This window comes from Sus scrofa, chromosome 2 (assembly GCF_054392235.1).
Source record: "Sus scrofa isolate SSC_HxYL_T2T_F1_AM1 chromosome 2, Sscrofa_HxYL_maternal_Yorkshire_Landrace_v2.0, whole genome shotgun sequence".
NCBI lineage: Eukaryota > Metazoa > Chordata > Mammalia > Artiodactyla > Suidae > Sus > Sus scrofa.
The window spans coordinates 79,765,166-79,782,872 of record NC_139384.1 but is presented as its reverse complement, the minus strand read 5'-3'; the positions used below and the strand labels follow the sequence as shown (position 1 = coordinate 79,782,872).

General features: G+C 54.7%; 2 protein-coding genes across 12 annotated transcripts; one reads left to right on the top strand and one right to left on the bottom strand.

Moving 5' to 3' along the window:
* The first annotated feature begins 166 nt into the window (after positions 1 to 166).
* KRI1 (KRI1 homolog) lies at positions 167 to 8,949 on the top strand. 3 transcript variants are annotated; one of them, XM_005654861.4, is made up of 19 exons: positions 167 to 278; positions 389 to 462; positions 1,214 to 1,319; positions 2,433 to 2,541; positions 2,739 to 2,793; positions 2,876 to 2,922; positions 3,437 to 3,533; positions 3,623 to 3,700; positions 3,984 to 4,123; positions 4,371 to 4,497; positions 4,604 to 4,699; positions 4,790 to 4,960; positions 6,040 to 6,115; positions 6,213 to 6,301; positions 6,393 to 6,519; positions 6,607 to 6,737; positions 7,128 to 7,192; positions 7,308 to 7,406; positions 8,062 to 8,949. In XM_005654861.4, the coding sequence occupies exons 1-19, from the start codon at positions 185 to 187 to the stop codon at positions 8,402 to 8,404; spliced, it is 2,124 nt and encodes a 707-aa protein (XP_005654918.1). In that variant the 5' UTR covers positions 167 to 184; the 3' UTR covers positions 8,405 to 8,949. The 3 variants fall into 3 exon arrangements, with proteins under 3 accessions (XP_005654918.1, XP_013842891.1, XP_084869071.1); XM_013987437.3 differs by having other exon boundaries at positions 2,873 to 2,922; XM_085012945.1 differs by lacking the exon at positions 2,876 to 2,922.
* Positions 3,265 to 16,779, bottom strand: ATG4D (autophagy related 4D cysteine peptidase). Of its 9 annotated transcripts, none has more exons than XM_085007595.1 (11): positions 16,224 to 16,779; positions 15,594 to 15,766; positions 15,337 to 15,510; positions 14,600 to 14,864; positions 14,462 to 14,526; positions 13,026 to 13,160; positions 12,691 to 12,821; positions 10,604 to 10,682; positions 10,451 to 10,527; positions 10,253 to 10,372; positions 8,626 to 9,159 (listed from the first exon to the last, which is right to left on the bottom strand). In XM_085007595.1, exons 3-11 carry the CDS (start codon positions 15,395 to 15,397, stop codon positions 8,977 to 8,979), a joined length of 1,116 nt encoding a protein of 371 aa, XP_084863721.1. In that variant the 5' UTR covers positions 15,398 to 15,510; positions 15,594 to 15,766; positions 16,224 to 16,779; the 3' UTR covers positions 8,626 to 8,976.
* Between the last annotated feature and the right edge of the window lie 928 nt (positions 16,780 to 17,707).

The window sequence follows — 17,707 nt, the reverse complement described above, 5'->3', positions numbered from 1 at the left end:
TTCCCTGCAGAGGCGTGGCCCATGGGTGGGGACTGCCGTCACAGGGCTTGGGATCCCGGAAGGGCCAGGGGCTGGGTTAAGTGCCGTCCACGAGGCTCCGCCCCATTTAAAGCTAGCTTGCTAGGGAGTAGCCCCGCCCCCTGGGGCGCCCTCCGTACGCTTGCGCAGTGTGCCCAGAGCCGCCATGCCGGAGCCGCGCGGGTCGTCGCCCCTGCGGGTGAACGCGGCGTTTGCTGCGCGGTACGGCCGCTACCGGGAGCGCGAGGAGCTGCAGCGGCGTGAGTGCGGGGCGCATGCGCGCGGGGCGCCGGCGCATGCCGGGCGGTCAGGAAGTGGGCTTGATCTGGTCCCCCAGGCTGACCTGAGGGCTCCTATCTGTGCCCCACAGTCAAAGATCGCTACGGAGACCAGGACGGCAGTGGCGACTCCAGCTCCGAGTCTGACTCCAGCGATGAGCGCGTGGTGAGCTTACCCGCTTCCGTCCTGAACTTGGGGAGGCTTCCAAGCACACCATCCTTGCCCGGCTTATAGGGAGCTGCTTACCCTCATCACCAGCGCGCCGAGGGGAGCTTTCAACTCCCGCCCTTCATTCCCTTGAGAGCCAGACAGCGTCCTCCCCATCCCCAGGGGGTGGCCAGATTCCCCCTACCTCCCCCTTCTCACCTCGGAGCTCCTGGCCCATCTTGATCTGTGAGGTGTAAACTGTCTGTCCACCTTTTTGTCCCTAACAGTCTAACCCTTTCTCAACGCCTGCCGCTCTCCCCAAAGTGGGGCATCCCTCTGCCACATGGGGCACCCACCTTTTCCCCATAGCAGCCCTGATCTTCCCAGTCTCCCTGAGTGGTCCAGCCCTTTCTCTCCATTCTTCCTGTGCCCTTTCTGCCCACCTAGCCCCGTGTCCTGAATCCCTTACTGATGCCAGGAAGTAACCTCTCCTTACCCACTACTTCCATTTCATATCCTGTACATATCCTATGTGTGGACCACCCCCAAGACGGCCCCTCTCCCTCCTCCACCCGTTTGCCCCCCTCTTCCACTCAGATCCAGACCTCCACCCCCCACCTGCCTCTCTAGCCAGATTCCCCTTCCTGCTTCTTAATATATGCCCCTCCCCCACCCTAATTCCCACACCCTCTCAGCCCACCTACCCCTGGTGCCCTCATCACCAGGTGCCTCCTTCTGAAATCTGTCTCCACCTCTTTTCCTGCCCTAGGAATTTGACCCCCAGCAGGAGCGAGACTTTTACAGGACTCTATCCTTGTTGAAGAAGAAGGATCCCCGGATTTACAAGAAAGATGCCACATTCTATCAGAGAACAGGTCTGGGACTGCTCGTTTTTTTGTTTTGTTTTGTTTTGTTTTTGTCTTTTGAGGGTGGGACCGGCAGCATATGGAACTTCCCAGGCTAAGGGTTGAATCAAAGATGTAGCTGCCAGCCTACACCACAGCCACAGCAACTCAGGATCCGAGCCACTTCTGTGGCCTACAGCACAGCTCAGGGCAATGCTGGATCCTTAACCCACTGAGCAAGGCCAAGGATCAAACCCACATCCTCATGGATACTAGTTGGGTTCATCAACCACTGAGCCATGACGGGAACTCTGGGGCTGCTCATCTTGAGGCCCAGTTTCCTCATTGCCTTATGGGCTGTTGTGATTATTTCACCAATCTTTTTTTTTGGCTCTACCGAGGCATGCGATCCCAGGCCAGGGATTGAACCTGCTGCACCACCACAGCAGTGACCCGAGCCACAGCAGTGACAACACTGGATCTTTAACCCAGTGAACCACCAGGGATCTCCCTATTTCATGAGTCTTTACACATCACAACAGCAGGAGTTCCTGTTGTGCCTCAGCAGGTTAAGAACCCTATAGAATACATAGATACTCTGTGAGGATGTGGGTTCCATCCCTGGCCTTGCTCAGTGGCTTAAGGATCCGGCGTTGCCTCAAGCTGTGCCGGATGCAGCTGGTAGCTGCAGCTCCCATTTGACTTCTAGCCTGGGAATTTCCATATGCTGTGAGTGCTGCCCCTAAAAAAGACCAAAGGAAAAAAAAAAAGGCTGTATGAGACTTCCCACTATGGCACAGTGGATTAAGTATCCAATGTTGTCTCTGGGTAGCATGGGTTCGATCCCTGGCCCTGTGCATTAGGTTAAGGATCTGGTGTTTCTGCAGCTGTGGCATAGGTCCTAGCTGGGGTTTCTGACAGGGAACTTAAAAAAATGATAATAATGGCTGTGTGCTTGGCACTGTTCTGAGTGTAAACTACTCACTGAATGGTCACCACCAGGTACTACCGGGTAGTAGCCCGTGTGATACATGTTTGAGAGCTGGGAGCAGGCGGCCTGGGGATTTGAAGCCTGGGTATGACTCAGGGAGGAAGGGGTGGGTGGGTGTGGCTGATGGCAAGTGTCTTCTGGTGGCCCCACAGCATCTTCCTCGGAGAGCGAGGAGGAGCCGGCAGCTGAGGAGAAGCAAAAGAAGGTTTGTCCCATGTACCTGAAGGACTACGAGAGGAAGGTCATCTTGGAGAAAGGAGGGTGAGGAGAAAGCCTGGTGCCCCTGTTCTTGCCTTTCCAGGGCAGGTGGACACATGGGGGACTTGGGGGCAGGGGTGGGATGAAGCCCATGACTCATCAGAGTTGAGAGGGGAGGAGCCTTGGTGACCCACTCCCCACCCCATGGGGACAGACAGGCCCTGGGGCACCTATCCTGAAGCCTTCATCCTTTCTTGCAGCAAATATGTTGATGAGGAAAATTCAGACGGGGAGACCTCTGATCAGAGACTCCAGGTAAGTGGGGTGCAGGCTGGGCGGGGGGGGCTCGAGGGGCCCAGGGCTGGGCCTGAGGCCCATGTCACTCTCTCTGCAGCAGACCTCAGCGAAAAGTTATGTGGAGGAACAGAAACAGCTGAAGGAAAGGTGAGCCCTGAGGCCGGCTCAGCGGTCAAGTGGAAAGGAGTTGAGATGCTGAGGTTAGGCAGGCCTGGGTTCAAATCCAGCATGGTCAGAGTTCCCCTTTGGGCTCTACAAATCCGACTAGTATCCATGAGGACAGGGGTTCAATCCCTGGCCTTGCTCAGTGGGTTAAGGATCCGGCGCGTTGCCATGAGCTGTGGTGTAGGTCGCGGACACGGCTCAGATCCCGTGCTGCTGTAGCAGTGGCATCGGTCTGCAGTGGCAGCTCCAATTCACACCCTAGCCTGGGAACCTCCATGGGCCACAGGTGCGGACCTGAAAAAAAAAAAAAAAATGAGTCCGGTATGTCATCTGTTCGTTCTTTGCCTTAGTTTTGACATCTGTTCAAAAGAGTTGATAATGGGCTCTATGTCACAACACTGCTCTGGGCTTGTCAGGAAGAGCCCAGGCCTTAGTAGACAGGGTAGCCAGCAGGGCCAGTCTGCCGGTCCTGAGGCCTATTCTCTCGCACGGGCAGCTTCCGGGCGTTCGTGGAGGACAGCGAGGATGAGGACAGCGCTGGGGAAGGTGGATCCAGGTTGCTGCAGAAACGCGCCAAAAGCAGAGAGGAGAAGGTGGGTGCTGGGGCCCAGCTGAATGGGGGCTGGCAGCGGAGAGAGAGGCGCTGGGGCTCCCGCAGACCCTTAGTGTCTGCCTCCCCCAGGCCCAGGAGGACGCTGACTACATCGAATGGCTGAAGGGGCAGAAGGAGATTCAGAACTCCGACACCCTGAAAGAACTGGTGAGTCCCAGGCGTAGTCACTGACCCACTAAACTGCCTGGTCCACCCCTCTTCAACCTTTTTCTGGAAATCAACCCTTGAGGTAGTTCTGCTCTGAAAATGGGGTGGCTCCCCTCCCTGGGCCTCAGCTTCTACATCTGTGAAATGGGGATTATGCCCCCCTACTTCCTAGGTTGGCCGTGAAGCCTCAGTCACCTAAATCTCCTCGGTGCCCACATCCACCCTCCTTCCCTGTCACTTAGTCCCTGACCTGGGTCCTGTCATACCCCACCCCCACCCCTAGACTCACCTTAGGGAATATTGGAACAACCCAGAACTGGACGAGGGGGAACGCTTCCTGAGGGATTACATCCTCAACAAACGCTATGAGGAGGAGGGAGATGAGGAGGAAGAGGAAGAGGAGGAAGAGGAAGAGGAGGACAGGTGAGCAGCTATGTCCCCCAAGGGCCTGGAGCCTGCACTGGCCAGAAAGTAAAAGGCACTGGGTGTTTACTTTTTCACACAGATGGTAGCAGAGTTAGTCTTTCGTGCCTCAGTTAACCCATCTGTAAAATGGATATAATGGTGGCACCCTGGCAGAGGGTGTAGGGAGGCTTCAAGTTAATACACTGGTACATAGGAGGGTGAGGACTCATCTGACCCCTCAACTCCGCCCCATCTCATCCCCCAGGGTCCCTGGCCCCCCAGTCCAGCTGGCCGTGGATGACTCCTCAGACGAGGGGGAGCTTTTTCTGAAGAAGCAGGAGGACTTTGAGCATAAGTACAACTTCCGCTTCGAGGAGCCAGACTCAGCTTTGGTGGGTGCCTGGAGCCGGGGGGTACGGGGCAGGGGCCAGGGGCCGGGGTTGGGCAGGACCTGGCCTGCGGGGTGGGAGAGCCCAGGTTCATCTCTGCTGCCCACAGGTCAAGACCTACCCTCGGAACATCGCATCCTCTGTGCGCCGAAAGGACGAGCGCAGGAAGGAGAGGAGGGAGGAGACGCGAGAGCGGAAGAAGAGGGTGAGTGTCGGGGTGACTTGCTGGGGGGTGGTCCCCAGCCTGTGAAGAGGAGCCCATGCCCCCTCTCTCACCCTGGCCTGCTGCCCACAGGAAAAAGCAAGGAAGCAAGAGGAGCTCAAGCAGCTGAAGAATCTGAAGAGGAAGGAGATTCTGGCCAAGCTGGAGAGGCTGCGGCAGGTCACGGGCAATGAGACCCTGGGCTTTGAGGAGCAGGACCTCGAGGATGACTTTGACCCCGCCCGGCACGACCAGCTCATGCAGGTGAGTCCAGCTGTGTCACTTCAGAGAAATGGCTTAACCTCTCTGAGCCTGTGTCTCTGAAATTAAGTTGGGGAGTTCGCTGGTGGTTCAGTGGGTTATGGACCTGGTGTTGTCACTGCTGTGGTACAGCTTCGATCCCTGGCCTGGGAACTTTCACATGCCATGGGTGTGGCAAAAAAAAAATAAGTTGGTTAATGGTCAAGGAACTGCGGGTCACTGTCTTTCCTTTAAACTCTCTTACTGAGGAGTTCCTGCTGTGGCTGAGTGGTAATGAACCCAACTGGTATCCATGGAGATGTGGGTTCGATCCCTGGCCCCACTCAGTGGGTTAAGGATCCAGCATTGCTGTGAGCTGTAGTATAGGTCACAGATGCAGCTCAGATCTGGTGTTGCTGTGGCTGTGACGTAGGTCAGCAAGCAGCTACAGCTCCAGTTGGACCCCTAGCTTGGGAACTTCGATATGCTGTGGATGCAGCCCTAAAAAAATAATAAAGTAAAAAAATAAACTCACCTGTTGAGCTGCTAGTGTTTTTTGTTGTTGTAGATGGGGAAACAGTTTCAGGCTATGGAAACAGACAATGAGGGCTGGATGGGAGAAGTGGTGGGGAACATGGACACTGCAAAGCGGCCCCTGACTAAGCCTGGGAGGTCAGGGAAGGAGACTAGACATGTGTAGGTGGGCCAGGTGATAACTGGGCTGGGTGGGTGCTGTGTGGTCGGAATTCAGCCTTCACTTTCTAGAAGCTTAATCCTGAGCTTCAGTTTCTCGGTATTCTGAGGTTTCTGCACCTCTGGGTGCTTGTGAAAACCCAGTGAGGTGAAGCCCAGCGTCAGGCATGTAGTGGGTGCTTAATAAATGACACAGTTGGTAATGTCTGCTTATGCCAGTCAAGTGGAACAGGGCGCACAGAGGAAGGGGTTGGCGAGGGCAAGATGAGCCAAGAAGTGGGTGTGGGGGGGCAGACGCACCGCGTCAGCCTGCTCCCAGCAGGAGCTGGGTCCCTAGGGGGCGCTGGGGAGCCGTGTAAAGGGCGGGAGGAGAGCTGTCTCTGCTAACCCACTCCCCAACAACCCTGCAGAAGTGCTTTGGGGATGAGTACTACGGCACCGCAGAGGAGGAGAAGCCGCAATTTGAGGAAGAGGAGGGGCTTGAAGGTGAGGTCACCGGTTAGGGTTAGGGGGAAGTGGGCTGGGGTGGGGGCGCTTGGCCCAATCTGACGCCCACTGCTGTCTTTCTGTCCTCTGGAACCAGATGACTGGAACTGGGACACGTGGGCTGGGCCGGAGCAGGGTGGAGCTTGGAGCCAGCCGGAGCTGCACTGCGAGGACCCAGACTTCAATGTAGGTGCCCTGGGCTTGGGGATGGGGGGGCGGGGCACTCACAGGGTCCTCCAAGGCCCGGAGGGCAGGTCTGACCCATGCGTCCTGACAGATGGATGCCGACTATGACCCTAGCCAGCCTCGGAAGAAGCACCGCGAGGCTCCTTCCCTGGGCAAGAAAAAGCGAAAGTCTCCCTTCGCCACCGCTGTGGGGCAGGAAAAGCCTGTGTTTGATCCCGGTGAGGCCAGGCGGGCTGCCGTGGGCAGGTAGGGGCTCTGCTGATCTGGCGCACTTCGGCAGCCTGGCTCTGTCTGTCCCTTCGTAGGGGACAAGACGTTTGAGGAGTACCTGGATGAGTATTACCGGCTAGACTACGAGGACATCATTGATGACCTGCCCTGCCGCTTCAAGTACCGGACGGTGGTGCCCTGCGACTTCGGGCTCAGCACGGAGGAGGTGGGATCCCAAGGACATCCGCTAGGCAAGGGGGAGCCCGGAGCTTGCCCGGGCTATGACATGGCTGGTTTCTTCATCACAAAAGCAATAGGAATAACGGAGTTCTCTCGTGGCACAGTGGGTTAGGGATCTAGTGTTGTCACTGCAACAGCTTGGGGGGCTCCTTTGAGGCAGGTTCAGTCCCTAGCCTGGGACCTTCTGCATGCCACTAACGCAGGAGAAAAAAAAAAAGGCAATAGGAATAATAGTGCTAATGATGATACCGCTAAGATTACCTGCCTCAAACGGTTTCTGCAAAGCAGAGGCTCAAATGGCGGAGAAGGTGACTAAGGCTTAGAGTCAGGTCCCCCCCAGGCAAACACACAGGACCTCACCTTCCCTCCCCCTTAGATCCTCGCTGCTGACGACAAGGAGCTGAACCGGTGGTGCTCCCTGAAGAAGACATGCATGTACAGGTGAAGGGGTGGGGCTGGGCTGGGTGCCCTGGGAGGAGTGGTGGGTGAGCTGGCAGGCAAGTGTGGGCACCACCCAGAGCACCCAGAGACAGGTGAGTCTGCCTGATGCCTACAGGTCGGAGCAGGAAGAGCTGCAGGACAAGAGGTCGTACAGCCAAAAGGCCCAGAATACATGGAAAAAGAGGCAGATCTTCAAGTCGCTCTGCTCAGAGGAGTGAGTGTTGCTGGTTGAGGGGTGGGGGTGGGCATGGGAGCCCTCCAGGCCCAGGTTTGAGTCATGCCTTGTCACCCATTTGTTGTATGACCTTGGGAATGGGGCTTCCCTTCTGATACCTGGGTTCAAATCCTGGCTGGACCACAGCTGTGTGACTTTGGGCAAGTCACTTTCCCTCTCTGGGCCTGTTTCCTCATTTATAAAATGGAGATAAAGATGGCTCATTTCTTAGTGTTTTTTTGTTTTTGTTTTTTTTTCGGATTAAGTGAATTCAGGTAAAGTGCTTAAAACAAAAGCTGGATAGGTACAAGCTCTTATTACGACTGTCGTTTCCTGATCTATATGTAAATCAGGGGTGATTGAAGCTCATGGAGTTGATGGAAAGCTAGAATGAGTTGATTTGTGTGGTTAGCACAGGTCCAGGCTCACCTATTAAAATTGAACTATTAAAATCAGTGATGCAGCCAAAGTTCAGCAGAAAAATCTGTTTTGGCATCAGACCCACACTTGATGAGTCCTGGGAAGGCCCCTGAATTATTGTGTTGCCAACTCTCTGAGCCTTTCCCTTTCTCATCTGTAAAAATGGAAGGTGTGTGTATCTAGGAACAGGCCTAATTGTGACTGCCTGGGCTGAGCCATGACTTTCCTCCTCCAGGACAGAGACGGCCACCACGGAAGCCACAAGGAAGCCACAGAGAGACAAAGCTGGCCTGCAGGGGCAGCTGCTGCCACCTGATGGGGCCTGTGGGAAGCAGCCCCGGCCTGAGAGCCCCCCAGCACAGGAAGAGGAGGCCTCTGTGCCACCTGCCAAGAAGCCAGCCCCCCAGAGGCGGAGGAGGGGCAAGAAGGCACGTCTCCTGGGCCCCACAGTAACACTTGGTGGACGTGAGTTTAGCCGCCAGAGACTGCAGGCCTTTGGCCTCAACCCCAAACGGCTGCACTTCCGCCAGCTGGGCCGACAACAGAGGAAGCAGCAGGGGCCCAAGAGCAGCCCCTGATCTTGAGGGAGCCCACAGGAGCCCTGGCTCCTCTCCTTCAATCAAGCCCCTGGATGCCCAGCCCTCCTGCCAACTATAACCTTCCTGACTACCTGTGGGCAAGAGAGTTTTCCCATCTTATAGATGTGAAAACTGAGGCTTACTCAACAAGCCTCCCCCGATAACTTGGAGACACACCTTGAGCCCCATCCCTCAAATGCCGGACCTAGCCATAGCCAAGATCAAGTCAAACAGCTTTATTAGCCCCCAGCGGCCACAGATCCCCACTCCCTGCTTTGGCAGGACGGGTCTTTGGGGCCAGTGCGGGGCGTGGGCGGTCCAGTGCAAACTACAGTACTGAGTCAGGCCCTGAGTGAGTGCCCGGGGGCCCTCCCTCCCACCCTGCCCTGTGAGGAGGGCCCAGCTGGTGGGAGGCAGGTGTGCAGGCTCTGTTCCTGGCTGAATGGCCCCAGCCCAGAGGCTTCCTGGACTGGTCTCAGCTGCACTTGTCCGAGGGGAGTTGAAGCTCCCACACCCAGCATGACATAAATAAAAAAATAAATAGGGGTGTGTCTTTCCCTCATCCCTTCCCTTTATAAAAACACAAAGTCCTCAGAGCTTGGGCGTTTGGCCTTGAGGAGCCGGCCTGTGCGAGGGAGCCGCAGTGTTGGCTGGGAGGGCTGGGAGCAGAGGTCATCCAGGCTGTGGTCCTGAGCATGGCCCTCAACCAAGGTGAACATGGGGTACCGCTCTGTGGCTGAGGAGGAGCTGAGGACCTGATGGAAGGAGAGAGAGCAGCTCAGCCCCCAAACCATGTTAATTATCCTAGTAGTTATAATGATCTTAACAAGTATACACATATAAATTTTTTGGCCACACCTGCAGCATGCAGAAGTTCCTCGGCCTGGGATCAAACCTGTGACACAGTAGTGAAAACACTGGATCCCTAACCACTTCGCCACCAGGAAATTCCCTAACAACTATATCAGATGTTTCCTGAACTGAACTCCCATCCCATCCCTCCAGGGGAGTGATGTAGGCCAGCCAATCAGCATCTTCCCAGCCTGGCCACAGTGGTTGGTTCCATGATGAGCATGTGACCCTGTGTAGCCAAACTACTGCAGTCCTGGAATTTTCTCTGTCTGAGAAGGTGGGGTTCCCTTTCCACTGTATTAGATAGTAGGTGCCCAGAGAAGCTATTGACCACTTCTTTTTTCCTTTTTTAGGGCTGCACCTGTGGCATATGGAGCTAGGGGTCGAATTTGAGCTTCAGCTGCAGGCCAATGTCACAGCGCATGGGATCTGAGCTGCATCTGTGACCTATGCCACAGTTTGCAGCAATGCTGGATCCTTAACCCACTGAGCAAGGCCAGGGATCGAACCCACATCCTCACAGACACTAGTCAGGTTTTTAACCCACTGAGCCACAACAGGAACTCCCAGTGGCCACTTCTTGCCACCATAAAGCTAAAGCCCTGATAGGACAACAGAGCCAAAGAACAAGGAGGGGTCCTACCCCTTGACCCCCCTGGAAGCAGCTATCCCCTTAAATTGTTCATTTCATGCCCCTTTTTGTTCTAGCCAGAGCTGGGTTTTTGCAGCTTGTGGGCAGAATAATCTTTTTTCTTTTTTTCCCTGCTGTGCCCAAGGCATGTGTAAGTTCCTGGGCCAGGGATCAAACTCACACTACAGCAGTAACCAAAGTTACAGCAGTGGCAACACTGGATCCTTAGCCTGCTGAGGCACCAGGGAATGATCTTGACGACATAGCCTAGAGCAGCCTCCCCAGGTCTGCTGGCCTCAAGTCCTCTGTTTCTCTTCTGCCTTGGCCCTGCCCTTTGCTGCCGCCCTCCAGCATGCCTTGCTCACCCTGGTCAGCTCTGAGCAGAGCGTCTCAAACTCCTTCCTGTCTCCAGCATAGAACCCCACAGTACAGCTTGGGTCCATCTTGGTGAAGGCCATCTTGCGGGGTGAGGTGCAATGGAAAGACTAGGGCAGACAGACAAAGGCAGCTCGGGGTGCTCCCTCCAGAGGCCACCAACACCACCCTGGGGAATCCCAGCTCACCTCTAGGGGGAAGTCAGCCTGACTGACATCCACAGTGGGCTGGCAGTAGTGAGGGTCCAGGTAGAGCAGGAAGTCATCTGCAGGGGAGGAGGTGTGAGCTGGGGTGGAAAAGAGTAAGGTGGGATGGAATGAAGCAGGATGGGGGAGGCCTACCCTGGTAGCCAATGAAGTACAGGGAGTGGCGTGGCTTGCCCCCCATGATCCCCAGGCACAGCTCTGAACGCAGGAGCTCCTGTAGGGAGGAAAGTGGGTGAAGGTGAGGACTTGGGGCCGGTGCTGTTCGGCACTTGAACCCTTAGCAAAGGGCCAGTATGTGTGAACCCAGGCCTGTGACCAAGAGACAAAACCATGCCCTTAGGGAGCTAATATCCAAGTGTGGGAGAACAAGGAACAAAATGAGTAAGTTAAATAAATGTCAGAAGGTGGTAACAGGAAAAGAATAAAGGAGGAAAGAAAGTCTTGCTAGTTTTAATAGGGAATTCAGGAAAGGCCTCACTGAGAGATGACATTTCAGTAAAGATGGGGAGTTAAGTGCATCTTGATAAAGATGTGGTACATACATATATACAACGGAATATTACTCGGCCATAAAAAAGAGTGAAATAACATCATTTCCAGCAACATGGCTGGATCTAGAGACTATCATATAAGTGAAGTAAGTCTGAAAGAGAATGACAAGTACTATATCGCTTACATGTAGAATCTAAAGTATGACAGAGGAGTTCCCATTGTGGCTGAGTGGCAATGAACCCAACTAATATCCATGAGGACACGGGTTTGATCCCTGGCCTTGCTCAATGGGCTGTGGTCACAGACAAGGCTCGGGTCTGGTTTTGCTGTGGCGTAGGCCAGCAGCTGCAGCTCCAACTTGACCCCTAGCCTGGGAACTTCCATATGCTGAGGGTGTGGCTCTAAAAAATAAATAAGATAAAATATGACACAAATGAGTTACCTATGAAACAGAAATAGACTCACAGACATAGAGAACAAACTTATAGTTGCCACAGGGGAGCAGGGGTGGGAGAGGGATGGATTGGGAGTCCGAGATTAGCAGATGCAAACTAGTGTATATAGAATGGATAAACAACTTCCTACCATATAGCATGGGGAACTATATTCAATATCCTGTGATAAACCATAATGGAAAAGAATATAAAATAGAACGTAAATGGAGTTCCCGTGGTGGCTCAGTGGTTAATGAATCTGACTAGGAACCATGAAGTTTCAGATTCGATCCCTGGCCTCGCTCAGTGGGTTAAGGATCCGGCATTGCTGTGAGCTGTGGTGTAGGTTGCAGACGTGGCTTGGACCCCGCATTGCTGTGGCTCGACATAGGCCGGCAGCAATAGCTCCAATTAGACCCCTAGCCTGGGAACCTCCATATGCCGTGGGTGCAGCCCTAGAAAAGACAAAAAGACAACAAAGATAATAGTAATAAAATAAAATAAAACAGAATGTACATATATGCGCAGCTGCATCATTTTTCTATACAGCAGAAATTAATACATTGTAAATCAACTATACTTCAATTAAAAAAAGGCGAGGGGAGTTCCCTGGTGGCATAGGGGCATTGTCACTGCTGTTGTGAGGGTTTGATTTCTGGCATCAGAACTTTCACATGCTGTTGGCACAGCCAAAGAAAGAAAAAAAAAAAAAAAAGCAGGTGCAAAGGCCCTGAGGCAGGTGCCTTCTGAGAACAGTGAGGTGTCCCGTGTGGCTAGATCCGAGCGAAGTGAGGCAGAGAGTGGGGGCAGAGAGGTCAAGAAAGGGACAGAGACATGGTACAGAGCCTTGTGGGCTGCAGAGAGAACTGAGGCCTTCATTCTGAGGTTAAACATGCTGGGGTCTTTCCAGCCTTGCTGTTCCTTTTGCCTGAAGCACTGCTCCTCTGGCTTATTTGCTTCTGGTTGGAGAGGGGCTTTCCTGGGCTGTAGGCCACCCCCACCTGCCCTTCATCATCTTGGTTTTGGTTCCTTTTGAGTCCAAGTTGTCATACCACAGCTGTCAATTTGGTTCCACATCAACTCTTTGTCATTTTCCTATCAGAATGTCCCTTCCCAGAGGGCCTGGATTGTTGCCTGTTCCCTCTTGAGTCCCCAGCAGCTGGGACAGTCCTTGGCACATAATACGTGCCCCATAACTATCAGATAAACCGCTAAAGGGATGAAGGAAGCTAACCCAAGCTGGAAAAGTCTGGAGAGCCCCTTGGGGGAGGCATGGTGGAATCTGTTTGAACCTACCTTCACACAGGGCACATACACGGGGTTGAGGGTCTCACCACCCAGCCTTACAGGCACCAAGATGACGACAGCTTTCCACTCAGCTGTGGGGTCTGGCCGGGCCACCAGGCGTGCCACATCCGCCTTGTACACTGGAAGGACAAGGCAGCAGGTCACATTCTTGCCTGCCCTTCAGGTCTCGGAGAGTGACCCTCCAGCCCCAGAAGCCCATCCTTGCCTGAGAGACATGTCGGGATGATACTCCTGTTGCTGGAAGAAAACTTTCCAGTGCAACCCCCCCCCCCCCACCAACTCCCTCAAACAATCCCAGGGCCTCCAGGCAGGTGTGGACATACCCGTTTTACAGAAAGGGCCGCTGAGGTCCTGAGACATTGACAAAGAGTGGACAGCTAGGAGGAGGTGGAGGGCCTTCCTTGGGGCCCCAGTGCCTCCCCAACACCAGGCCTGATGAGTCCTCCCTGTCTGGGTGCCTGGGTTTGCAGGGAGGGAAATGGGGGTGCTGAGTGGCCCACCAGAGAGCTGAATATCCTTGTGTGTCCCTCCTCAAATCCTGTCTGCTGGTCTCCCCGCTGCCACTTCTCCCTTGCGGCTAGTAAGCCCCCTCTTGGCTCCTAGAAGAGTGCAGCCAACATTTTCTGGAGACAAAGCTGCTATGGTGTGTTTTGTTGTTTTGGCTACACCCACGGTATGTGGAAGTTCCTGGGCCAGGGATCAAACCCACACCGAGCTGCTAAGGCCTGAACGCATGTGCCCCTGCCTGCTGGGCCCACTAAAATCCTCACCCCCTAAGGTAATGGAATTAGGAAGCAGGCCTTTGTGAGGTGATTAGGTCTGGAGGGTGGAACCCTCATGAATGAAATCACTGCCCTTATAAAAGGGACCTCAGAGAGCTCGCTTGTCCTTTTTGCTACCCAAAGACACAGCAAAATGAACCAGGAAGTGGGCCCCCACCAGACACCAAAAGTGCCAGTGCCTTGATCTTGGACTTCCCAGCCACCAGAATTAGGGAAAATAAAGTCCTGTTATTGACAAGCCACCTAGCCTAGGGTATTTTTGTTTCAGCAGCCATAACCAACTAAGACAATGGCTTTCTGTGAAATGTTGCCCAAATTCCTATATTTTTTTCATAAAGATTTACAGGTTTTATAGATGCCTTGATACCAATCCATGAAGGCTCCTTTTAAGACCTTTTCTAAGAGTTTCCTAGTGGCCTAGCGGTTAAGAATTAGGCATTGTCACTGCTGTGGCAGGAGTTAAAACCCTGGCCCAGGGACTTCCACATGCCTCAGATGCAGCAAAAAAAAAAAAAAAAAAAAAAAAAAAAAAAAAAAAAAAAAGACCCTTTCTAAACTGTTTTGGAGAGAATAACAACATTATTATTTAGTGAGCGCTTACTATGTGACAAGCATTGTTTGAAGGGTCTTACTTGTATTACTGACTCACTTAGTCGTCAGGACAACCCTATGAGGGACAGAGAAGACCCGACTTTTGTACATGTTAGAAATGCTTGCAGAATAAGACTGAGCTGGACTGAGGAAATCCTTACATCCTTCACTCTATCATTAGGGGAGAAGCCCCTAAAGCCTCTCCTGGTCCCAGAAGGAGCAGAACGACCCTGAGCACTTCCCACAGCATGGGCCTTGCATCCTTTCTAAGGCTCCCTCTGCCACAGAAGCTGTTTCAGCTTCTGAGGAAGGTGGGTCCTAAGAGGCAGCTGAAGTAGTGACTGGCTCAGGGTGAGGCCCTGTGACCTTGGCTCCCAGCCCCTTACCAGTGCAGTCCTGAGAAACGTACACCACCAAGCGGGTGACCTCTGAGCAGCTCTCCACAGCTTTCCTGCAGATGGGAGGAAAGGCCTGAGTTCCTGGGGGTAACCAGTGGCTCCCGTGTCCCCTGCAGTGGCCCTCACCTGAGAATGTGTGCCACCAGAGATGGCCCATACCAGTCTCCTGCCTTCTTGCCTGAGCTCTGCCCAAGCTCCACCAGCCGGTGTAGGCCGAAGGGGGCCCGGGGATGGTCAGCAAACCAGGATACAATCTGCCGGTGCCGGCGCTCCTGTTCCAGCTCAGGGGCAGCCTGGACCCAGCGCGGAGGCATCCAGTGGGCTGGTCCACGGTACCGGTTGGGAGACGACTCAGGGGGGCCCAGGCCCACGCCCTGGGACCACGTCCAGTCTGGTAGTGATGGAATAAACAAATGGTGACAGTGGAGGAAAGAGGCACAGTTCCCATTCCTAATGACTTACACACAACTGTAATGCTCCAGAGACCCTGTGTTTAACCACAATTTTCACATTCCTTAAAATTATTTTATTTTATATTCTTGACCATTCCACGGCACATGGAGTTCCCAGGCCAGGGATTGGATTTGAGCCGAAGTTGCCGCCTAGGCTGCAGCTGCAACAATGCTGAATCCTTAACCCACTGTGCTGGGCCGGGGATCGAACCTGCATCCCAGGGCTCCTGAGACGCCACCAATCCTGTTGTACCACAGCAGGAACTCCTTAAACTTATTTTTATTGACAACTCTCACTTCCCTCCAAAACATACTTGACACACACTTCTAACATGACTTTAAACTCTTAGTTTATAAACAATTTTAATACTGCTGACTTGTAGTTGGTGCCTTTCCCCCTCCACTACTCACCTCTGGGCAGGAAATGCAGCAGCAGGCCCTGTGCCAGCATCATCTGCCCACTTCGTAACATGCATCCCCAGCCACAGTCTGAGGTCAGGCAGCCCCCAGCCAGGGGCGGGAAGTCCCGGCGGTAAGTGAGCCATAGGCGGGACACAAAGTCCCGCTGGAAACGCTGGATGTCACCTACAAGAGCAGGCTTGTCAGCTGCCACCAGGGACACCCCCAGGGGGGCCTCCTCCAACCCTAGCCACAGGTCACCAGCTCACCCTCGCCCTCGAAGCGGTAGCGGCGGCCACACAGGTGGACACTGGAGATCTTGCTAAAGCTGGTCCGGCTTTTGACTGCCCAACCTGGGGAGATGTGGGGCAGCGCCCAGCAAGATGAAGCACTTGCTTGACACCTGATGGTTAGGACGGCAGCAGCGCTTCCATTCCCCCATCTGTGACATGGGGGCTATCTTAGTTCCTATCTGACAGAAGGCTCTGGGGAATCATAGCTGCATGCCTCTAAGGTGGAGGTGGTGCCCCTAGTAACAGTCACAAGCGGTCTGCCAATTAATTCAGATTGAATTAAAGCAGGTCTGATTATAGTACCCATTTTACAGAGGGGGAAAATGGAGGCACAGGGAAACCAAAAAAACCCTTGCCCAAGGTCACACCAGGAATCACTGAGACTGGAAAACACATTCCCCGTTTGACCTGCCAACCAGCGGCCCGCCCTGGGCAGGGCAGGGCGGGGGATCGACCCACAGGTGACTCACAGGAGAACAAAGGGTGGAATACTTGGCAGAGGCAGGGTCTGTCCTCCCTGACTCCCGATCTGTAAGCTCCCCGCCCGCCTGAACCCTACGTTCTCTCCAACGTCAAATCCAATCCCCGGGCCCGCCCCCTCCTCACCGTACTTCACGTTGTTCCAGGCGGTCAGGAACTTCGCCTTAAACTTGTCCACTTCGTCCGGCTCCCCGGGGCCAACCCCTGGTGACGCAAGAGCGGGGCCGCTGGCTCCGGAGGGCCCCAGGCTGTTGGGGTCCGGGGTCCGGGGACCCCGCGGCCTGCGGCCCTCGGGGCGGCGCGCGTCCTCCGGGCTCCCGCTCTGGTACTGCGCGGCGGCCGGCGACACGGAGTTCATGGGCGCGCCGGGAGGGCGGACCGAGGGCCCCGGGGGCCGCGCGCGAGCGCCCCAGGGGGCCAGGACGCGGACACCTAGGAAGGCGCTAGTGAGCCCCCGGCACAACCGCCAGACCCCCGGGCCCGGCGCAGGACGCTGTCACCGCCGCCGCCGCCATTTTAGCGGCCTTAGCCCCGGTAGGGAGGCGGGCGTGACACGGCCGGACGCCCCGCCCCTGCCCCCAGCCTGGGTTCCCAGCCCCAGTCCCGGGTGGCCGCAGTGGGGCCTCCTGACGCAGAGCCTTCCCCACAGCGCCCCGCGACCCCCACCGCCGCCCGCTCTATCACTGCGCCCAGGTCTGCCCGATCCCCTGCAGGTCCTTATCGGAGGCCCCAAGCGCCGGGAAGCCCCGCCTAAACAGGCCCCGCCCCGGCCCCACCCCCTCTGGGGCGCTGGGGACTGACCACCCCGCGCGGCTCAGGTGCGGTTTGCTCCTGCTCTCGTCCACCAGAAGATCGGAGTGCCCCTCTACGGGCTGCGCACACAGGACACGCCTCGGCTGTGTGCTCAGCCTGTGGTTGACACCCTCTCCCCAAATTCCCCCTTCAAGCTACACTTCTAGGTGCTTCTGTTTCCCCAGGAGCAAAAAAGCGCTCAAATACACGATAAACACAAACGAATCTTCCTAATTTTGCTGAGGGAAGGAATCCAGACAAAAAAGAAGAGTGTATACTCTCTGGTCCCATTTATTTAAACTCTGGAAAAATGCAACCTCATCTATAGTCTTAGCAGATCTGTGGTTCCCTGGGGCTGGGGTGGGGAGAGGTGGGAGGGAGGGATAAAAAGGGGGTAGTTTGTGTTTACTATCTTGATTGTGGTGTTTGTTTCCAGCGTGTGAAAACTCAAGGGACTGTACATGTTTACAGTGTGTGGTTTGATGTGTCCATTACACCTCAATAAAACTATAAAAAATTTTCAATGCATCTAATTCAGAAGATGGGCAGAGTTCATCCCCATAAAGCGCTTAGGGTGGCATTTGAGAGACAGTCAGGGCTCAGCAAAAGCCAACCATGACCCCAAAGACAGGATAAAGGTAGTGACCTTGGGAACTGCAGAGAGGGTGGCCTCTAGTGGCCAGCTCAAGGGCTCTGTCAGCAGGCTGACAGAATTTGGATGAAGGATTTGGGGGAAGAGTATGCGATGTGATGGCAGGAAAGGACAGTCACCTCCCCAATTTTCTCATCTGCGCTCCCCTCATTCACTTCCCTTCAGC

Excerpts from the sequence above, each read along its gene's own strand:
- ATG4D (XM_005654812.4), bottom strand. The coding sequence starts at position 16,455 with ATGAACTCCGTGTCGCCGGCCGCCGCGCAGTACCAGAGCGGGAGCCCG. Across the intron at positions 14,527-14,599 it reads CTGGTGGCACACATTCTCAG|GAAAGCTGTGGAGAGCTGCT; the intron begins GTGAGGGCCACT and ends TCCCATCTGCAG. Across the intron at positions 10,683-12,690 it reads TGTATGTGCCCTGTGTGAAG|GAGCTCCTGCGTTCAGAGCT; the intron begins GTAGGTTCAAAC and ends TCCTCCCTACAG.
- KRI1 (XM_013987437.3), top strand. The coding sequence starts at position 185 with ATGCCGGAGCCGCGCGGGTCGTCGCCCCTGCGGGTGAACGCGGCGTTT. Across the intron at positions 4,498-4,603 it reads AGGAGCCAGACTCAGCTTTG|GTCAAGACCTACCCTCGGAA; the intron begins GTGGGTGCCTGG and ends TGCTGCCCACAG. Across the intron at positions 7,193-7,307 it reads AAGAAGACATGCATGTACAG|GTCGGAGCAGGAAGAGCTGC; the intron begins GTGAAGGGGTGG and ends TGATGCCTACAG.